Source organism: Chrysochloris asiatica, unplaced genomic scaffold (assembly GCF_000296735.1).
Source record: "Chrysochloris asiatica unplaced genomic scaffold, ChrAsi1.0 scaffold00042, whole genome shotgun sequence".
In the NCBI taxonomy this organism is placed as follows: Eukaryota; Metazoa; Chordata; class Mammalia; order Afrosoricida; family Chrysochloridae; genus Chrysochloris; species Chrysochloris asiatica.
Window position 1 is genome coordinate 10507767 of NW_006408560.1, and position 8763 is coordinate 10516529.

Below are 8763 nucleotides of genomic sequence, written 5' to 3' on the forward strand. Positions count from 1 at the left end.
ACTCGATGGCACCTAACAACAACAACAAAATAAACTGTATAATTATTTGTTTTTAAATGACTGATACCAGTTCATTTGAACTCACTAATGCCTAGGATATTGATCTTTATGTGTTCCATTTCATTTTTTGATCTCTTTCTGTTTTCCTAGATTCATACTTCATACACCCCATATTCTGACTGTTAATAGTTGTTTGCAGCTGTCTCTTCCCATTTTGAGTTGTATTGTATCAGTGAATGAAGGTCCTGACAGCTGTTCTCCATCTACGTCATTAAGGTTAAGTGTATTTTGAGGAGCCAGCTCTTCCCTAGTCATATTTTGAGTGCCTTCCAATCTTAGGGGTTCATCTCCTATTGCTATATCAGAAAAAGTTCCACTGTCATTTATAAGGTTTTCAATGGCTAACCCTTCAGAAGTGGTCTGCTTCTCTTTTCTAGTCTGTCTTAGTCTGGAAGCTCTGCTGAAAACTGTCCACTGTGGGTGACCCTGCTGGTAGTTAAATACCCATGACATAGTTTCCAGCATCACAGCAATGTCCAAACCACCACAGTATACAAATGGACACATTAGTGGTGAACTTTGCCCATAGAACCCTTCAATAGTGTAACCTGAGGTTTGAATTTTCCTTCAGTTATTTCAGCTTCAGAAAGTCTGAGTATGTTCTTCTCTTTTTTGGTTTTCTATCTCCAGGTATGTATATATTTTATTGTAACACTTTACTTTGTCTTCTCAAGCTATTATTTGAGATTTTCTGTTCGGCTTTTTTACTTCATCATTTATTTTATTTGCTTTAGCTCTCTACATTCAAAACCAAATTTCAGAGTCTCTTCTGACATCTACTTTAGTTAATAGTGGGAGTCAAGTTACTTAAGACACTATCACTCCAGTTCGATATCTTAGAACTGACTATTCCCATTCTGAATCTACTTCCAGAATTCATCCGCCTGTTTCCCCCACTGTCTTATCTGATAACATGGCTGCGGCTTCTTTTTAAAATGTTGAAGCACAAGAGGAAGGCTTTACTATCCTTTGTGTTCAGTTGTTGCGGGGTGCCATTGAGTCCATTCCAACTAATAGAGACCCTATATGATGCAGTAGGACTGATTCATAAGGTTTTCTAGACTTTTATCTTTACAGTAGCAGATTATCAGGTCTTTTCTCCAAAAGAGATGCTGTGGTTTCAAACCCATTACCAAGTGTTTAACCACTGTGCCACCAGAGCACCTTCATGTTCAGCATATAGTTGGTACCTGGAAACCCTATACAGAGTTGCTATGAATGAGAAGTGACTTGATGGTATACAACACTACCACCATAAATACAAAGTTATGGATTCATACTCATAGAATAGCCTGAAGCATGAAGACAACTGGAATGAGACTTTAAATATAAGTGGAAGAGAACATTAAACTTTCAGGGTTCTGATCTGAAACGGGCTGCATGTGTAAGTCTATCAGAGGAGAGAACAGCTCATGGATCTCAAAAAAGCTACACTCTGTATCCTGAAATTGTCAATTCTGGCAGTTGGTCCTATAATTAGAGTACATCTTATAGTTACTCATTTTTTACATTTGCTCATCAACTGTTTCTGGAGCACAGACTATTTATCAGGCAATGGGAACATAGAGCCAGGCAAGACACAGTTTTTAACACCATGAAGTTTCACTAATACCTCTTTGCTTAGCTGTGCATACCATAAATGATTCTTAGACTAGAACATCCAGAGGTGAGAGACTGTCCTTAGATGAGTGTTCCCTCTTTAAAGGAGCCCTGGTGGAGCAGTGGTTAAGTGTTGGACAGCTAAGTCATCAGTGATTCCAAGCCACCAGCTGCTTCATGGGAGAAAGATGACACTATCTGCTCCAATCAAGATTTGCTATCTTATAAATCCTATGGAGCAGCTCTACTGTGGCCAGTAGGGTCACAATAAGACAGAATTGACTCAGTGAAGTGGGTAGGTTCCCTCTTCAAGCATAGCCAACAGATGGTGATATTGATTTTCATGAGAGATCAACAAAAACGTTTCACTCTGAGGAAATCCCCTCCAAAGGCCCCCCTTTGCACTTAAGAGAGCAAAATTTACAGATGTTTATTCTCCACCCTTACATGTTGTATTATATGTGATCTAACCACATATTTCTCTGTACGATTTATGAAAGAGTATTCACAAATGTCTTAGGTGAGGATAATAAAAACAAGAAGTCAAGATCTGATCTACAATAGGAAAATGAACTGGATTTTATTTCCCTCACATTTTTTTTTCTCCCAAAGCACCAAGTCTAATTCTCATAGAAGTAGAATGTTAATTCAACAGACACTAATGAGCACCTGTTTTGTTTTAGGCATAATATCAGGCTCCCGGAATGCAGAGGTGATAAGAAAAGGTCTCTATCATGAGGGAACTGTTTAAGAGAGGAGATAGAACAGGTATCTAGGTCAACATGACCCACAGCAACGACAAAGGTGAGAGATATCTGTGGAGTTCAAAGGAGGAAGGACTCAGATCTGGTTGAACTTTGAAAGGCATGAATGATAGGTGGGAGGTAAACAAGACACGGTCTTCCTCGGTGTGGTACTGAACCTGACTCTTCCCCTCCAATCCCAGAAGGAACTCAACAGCAATCTTATCCCAAATCAGGCCCCATGGAGGTTACACAGACTCGTTCACTGTAGTCATTCCAATTCAGGCAAATCTGAAGGTCCCAGACCTCTGGATACTCAATTACATGGGAATTTTTTTTTTACTCACATCCAAGCGAAAGAATCTAGCTCTGAGAATTGTGAAACATTCAGATAGATCATCCATTTTTTGGCTGCCTTCCAATAACAAACAGCCTGAAGGCATCAGTTGCAGGACTGTATAAAAGGGCCTCTCCCTTCCAGGCCTCACAAGGCTCCAGGCTCCAGACTCCTCCTGGGATGACTTGTCCACACATCTTCCACTAGGGTAGGTTGCTTCTGGGTGGAGAGACACTTGGATGTTTCTCACTCAGGTGCTGCCCAGTCTCTCTTCTTGACTCTTCCCAGGGAGCTGAAAATCTAGGTAGGAGAGTTTGGGGGAAGGAAGAAGGGGAGGGATGGAGGTCCCTGCAAAAGAACCCAAAGGATCTAATCATAGGATCTAGAAGGCCAGAGAAACAGAGAAGAGACCCTCAGACTAGAGAAGGTTCAGTGCAAAATGAGACTGAGGGGAGAGCAGAGAGTTGACTCTTCTTGCCATAAGATCTGGAGTTACACTGTCCATATGCTTGACTATGGTGGACACTGGCCTGGGAAAATGAGTTATCAACTCAACTAGGCTACAGTTTCCTTTTCTGTTTTACCAGTTGCCACTGAGTCAATTCTAGCTCATGGTGACCCATGTGTTGCAGAGTAGAACTACCCCTCAATAGGGCTTTCAATGGCTTCTACCTTTCAAAAGCAAACCATCACCAAGCTTTTCTTCCAAGGTGACTCTAGGTGGGTTCAAACTTCCAACTTTTCTGTTTGAAATCTTGAATTTAACCATGTGCACCATTTATGAAGAAGAGTACGTTGTTATCTGGGTTGTTGAGTCTCCTGGCATCTCCCACAAGGATGAACTCTCAACCGAAATCCTTTTGAATCGACTTTGTTTTTACCACCTGGGACAGATTTCAGCAGGTTGGAAATGTAAGGTTCCATGTTGAACAGCACCAGCTCCTGGGAAGAGAAACCATCACTCAGGCTACCTGGGTCCTTAATTTGACCATTTACTCCTTTTCCTTGCAGCTTCAACCATCAGTTCAGTGATGCCACAACAGAAGCAGAGATCTTGTGAACCTCCAGATGCTCCCAAATGTTTCCCTCCCCAGTACCCAAACCCCAGTCTGGCTCCTTGCTGCACTTCCTGTTCAGGAGGCTCTTGTCTCAGTTCCCCAAAGTCCCAGTCTCAAAGAACAGCCCGCCCTGGGAGGGCTCGAAGGAAACCCCATTGCCTCCGTGGTAATACCATCTACCATATCAAAGAGGAAGAATGTTGAGGTGACCAGCAGTCCATAGCAGAGGGACACAGGAACAGTCTCCTGCATTAATTCTCCTTGGAGGTCTAGGCCATCTTCTTCTCAGGCAAGGTAGAGAGGCACTTCCTGACCCTGCACTTGAGAGAAGAGAGCTAGATAAGTTACAAAGTTACACCTCCGCTTCTCATTTCCCTACCGCTTCAGCTCAGCAATAATCAAACCTCTCCATTCTGAACCATGACTATTGTGAGTCCTTGGCATCACTGCTCAGGTGTGCTGAGACCTCAACAAGTGGATGTACCTGTTCCCCTTCCTAAGACAACTGGCCTTGTATTAGAGACAGATGGTTTGGGATTTCTGCCTTAGTTTTCAGTACCCTCACAGCCATCCGTCACTGTTATCCCATGAGACTAGCATTGAAGTCCTCAATGCAGTAAACATAGATTGAGCACCTGCTGTCTACTGGCCTCTCTGTATACAGGTGTTAGTAGGAGAGTTGTTCCTGATCCAGAAGAGCTTACAGATTACTGGGAATAACAACACAGATGTTGGGTTGAACTATGTAACTTAATAAATATAATTTTAATCTGATTACTTATATTTTCTTTTCACTTTGTTGACAAAGGAGTCTCTGAAGAGTGCAAATGATAAAGCACTTGACTACTAATTGAAAGTTTTAAACCCATCCAGATGTCCCTGGGAAGAAAAGCTTGGGGATCTGCTCCCAAAAGGTCACAGCCTTGGAGAACCCTATAAAACACACTTGCACTCGGACACTCCTGGGCTGTCGTGAGTCAGACTTAGTGGCAACTCTACTATGGACCCTATTATTACGGCTGTTTAGTGACTTTTGTTTTATAAGAGAACTTGAAGCAGAATGAAAGTGCAAGAGGTCAACGGTGGGAGACAGACACTGACTATGGCTGTGGATCAAAGATTGATTTTCTGGGCCTTCGAGAGGGAGTTTGGAAAAGAAGAGTACATCCCACTTTGGGGTGGGGGTTAGGGTGGAGCACTGGTTGCTCAATGAATTAAGCATCAGGCTGTTAATCAAAGGGTCAATGATTTAAAGGAAAATCAGCTGGTCAAGAGGAAAAAGAAGAAGCAATCTGCTTCCTTAAAGACTTACAACCTTGGAAGTCCTAATGCACAATTCTACTTTCTCCTATAGAGTTGGAATCTACTAGAATGCAGTGGGTTTGATTTTGAGCAAAAGGAGAAAAGGCTCCTGGTACCCATAGCATTTAAACAAGGTCTTTGGTCCTGGGTTTGGGCAAAAGGTGGACTGAGGATGACGTTTCTAGAAGGAGCGTAGAGCCTAAACAAATTAGTAGAAGGAAGAAAGTGCAGTGCTTGCCAATAGCATGCATTTTTATTTGGCTGGGGTGCCAGATGTAAGATGACAGATGTGGGATAGTTCATAACCCTAATTCTCATAACCCTAAGTCCTTATCATAGCTTTAACCAGCTAGGTTTACCAAGACTAACTATGAAATCCTGCTCTCAAAGGGTTGTTACCTCTGGAGTAAGTCAGGGTTCAAGTCCAGGGTCTACAGACCTGGAGTAAAAGAGGACCTAATGTAAATTATAGGTCACTATAAGAAGACCTGGAGTCCTGATGTGGTGCTGTAGGATAATGCATTGAAAGGCAGTCAGTTTGAATGATAAGATTATCAGTTCAAATCCACCATCTACTTCTCTGAAACTATATACAGGGTCACTATGAGTCAGAACTGACTCAATGGCGCTTAACAACAACAACAACAACAGTAAGAAACCCCGGTGGCACTGTAGGATAAGTACTGGACTGCTAAATACTAGGTCCAGCTGCTCCGTGGGAGAAAGATGAGACTTTCTGTTCCCGTAAAGATTTACAGCCTTGGACACCCTATAAAAGGTTGCTGTGAGTCAGGAGGAGTCCTAGTGTGTTGCTATAAGACAAGCACTGGACTTCTAACTATAAGGTTGGTAGTTCAAACACACCAGCTGCCCCTTGGAAACACTATACAGTGTCACTATAAGTCAGAACGGACTCAACGGCACTTAACAACAACAACAACATGAGTCCAAAAGTGACTCAACAGCACTGGGTTTGGTGTTCTAGTTTGAAAGAGGCCGTGGGGGGTGCATATAATTAAGCACTGGGCTACTAACCAAAATGTTTCAAATCCATCCAGAAGTGCTGTGAAAGAAAGGCCCAGCAAGCCGATTGTGAAAGGCCCTGGTTATTGAGGACCCAGTTCTAATGCTTGCCACGGTGATTGGTTTGATTGTTATTGTTCATGTGCAGGAGGATTCAGTCTCAAATGTATTGTAGATTAATAATAGTTCCATGCAAATATTTTTAGCTAATCTGCATTTGCTTGACAGTACCAAAAACATTTTTCACCAAGTACCTACTCAATAGATTATTTTGTCCTGACTCAGAGAAGATTGTCATCTGTCCATCATCTCCAATACACAAGAATTCCATTTCCAAAGCATGGTGATCTTCTTGTGGAACCTGGTTTTACCTGTTATGACATATGTGTGGTGCTGTGAGTTAATGCCCTGAACTGCAAAGTTGGTTTGAACCGCAGGATTGGCAGTTCAAGCTCACCAGTTGCTCCTCAGAAACCCTGTTCACAGGGTCACTATGAGTAGGAACTGACTAACAACAAGTATATATAATTATAATTTTATGCATGTAATTTTTCTCATTAAACAAATGATGCATACCTTATAAAAATGTATTAATGTAGAAGGAATGCAATTAAAATCATCCTAAAATCTTGTAACATAAGAATAACCAAAATTAGAAGGGCATCATGCTTGGTAAAGTGGAGGGTCAGCAAAAAAGAGGAAGACCCCCCAACAACATCTCATAGTGACCCTGAATAGGTTTTCCAACTGCCACCTTGAAGTTCAAATCGACCTTGTAGTCTAGTGCTTATCTTATACTAGGACTCCGCTTTCCTGCCACAGAACACTTAGGATGTTTCCAATCATATTCTGTCTAAACAAACAGTACAATAAACTTTCATATTGATGATCATGCTTAGTAATTTTCTTAGAATACAGTTTTAGAATTAGAATTGTCAAAAAAAATGCAGATTCTTTTCAATATCCTCCAGAAAGACTGCCTTTGGGGAGGATGAAAATGCCTCCATTTATGAAAATGATTTTGGGAAAGTGATTGATTTTGTCCAAGAGCATAAATGAGCACCGCATTCCAAGACTGCTCTAGTCTAAAGTGGGAAAATCCATGAGGTGAGAAGAAACACTTCCTAAGCTACTTGACCAACTACCTATAAAGTTTACATTTTATTTTTATGAAATACATCATCGAAGAGAATATGGATGTCTTCTCCTTTTGAGGGAAAGCAGCCACTTTATATTAAAGGTGTAAAGTGCCGTCTAGGCAGTCGCTGTGACTCATAACGCCCCTGTATAAGGGGATTTCCGAGGCTGTAAATCTTCACGGGAGTAGAAGGCCTCATCTTTCTTCCATGAATAAGAAAGTAGTGTCGTGAATTTTGACATATAGTTGTTTGAACTTCCACCTTTAACTCATAGGTTTTCAAATATCCCTGATGCAGACTTTTCAGCATGGTCATGCGAGCGGTTTCTGGAAACACTCTTTTTTCTGCCGGGGGGTGGGGTGGGGGGCGGGAAAGAAAATATCAATATTTGACTCAGCTCAAAAGTGACAACAATACTGAGGTTGGCCCAGGATCGGTCAGTGCTTCGTTCTGCTGTGCATAAGGTCGCTATGAGTCGGTACCTACTCGATGGCACCTTACAACAACAACAACAACATAAAACTCAGTGTATATTAACATTTTTTTTTCTAGGTTTTACTTGAGCTCTTTATTGAAGACAGACATATTCATCAAAAACCAACTAAAAGTTTTGAAAGAAACAAAAAAATTGACTTTATACATACGTCCCTTCTTTGTTTTATAATAATGAAGTAATGAAAAATGCAGATTTTGAATAAAATTCCTTTCCTGATGTGGTTCTGTAGGATAAGCACTGGACTGCTAACTGCAAGATCCATAGTTCAAGCCCACCAACTGCTCCTGGAAACCCTATTCAGGGTTGCTATAAGTTGGAACTGACTCCACAGCACTTGACAACAACAACATATACATAATTTTCAAAGATATTCAAAGGAACAGCAGGATAGGTAAGTGGCACAGTTATTTTTCCTTAGAAAATATGTGTACTGTTACGCTTTTGTGAATGTTAAGTACCGACGTATTTTCTAATCAATATTTTTTTAACAGGTTAACCTCATCTATGCTACCAACATGACATCAGTGTAGATGCTCGATTTGATCACCTGACTGAACTAATGCTTGTCAGGTTTCTCTACAGTAAAGTTCCTCTTTTGCTCCTCATATTCATACTCCCATCTTTGGAAGGAAGTTACTATGCACAGCTCACTCTTTAAGGAACCTCCTTGAGATCATAATTCATCTACATAAATTATCTGGCTACTGGTATGGCACTGTAGAATAAGCACTGGACTGTGAACCAAAAGGTAAGGAAGGAGTTCAAACCCACTAGCTGCTCCTCAGAAACCTGCAAAGGGTTGCTATGAGTTGGAATTGACTTGACAGCACTTAACAATAGCAACAACATAAATTATGTGAAATTGTATTATGTGTTGTCCCCCATTTATTTATTTTGTGCTATCATTTATTACGAATCGGGCTGCGAACCGCAAGGTCAGCAGTTCAAAACTACCAGCTGTTCCGCAGGAGAAAGATGAGGCGTTCTGCTCCCATAAAGATTTACA

At 41.2% G+C, this 8763-nt stretch overlaps 1 protein-coding gene and 1 pseudogene across 1 annotated transcript; one reads left to right on the forward strand and one right to left on the reverse strand.

Moving 5' to 3' along the window:
- LOC102840066 overlaps window positions 1–8763 on the reverse strand; it is a 1013887-nt pseudogene that overhangs the window by 193183 nt on the left and 811941 nt on the right.
- Window positions 3771–4001, forward strand: LOC102814951 (late cornified envelope protein 6A-like). Its single transcript, XM_006861679.1, has one exon. The coding sequence runs from the start codon at window positions 3771–3773 to the stop codon at window positions 3999–4001; it is 231 nt and encodes a 76-aa protein (XP_006861741.1).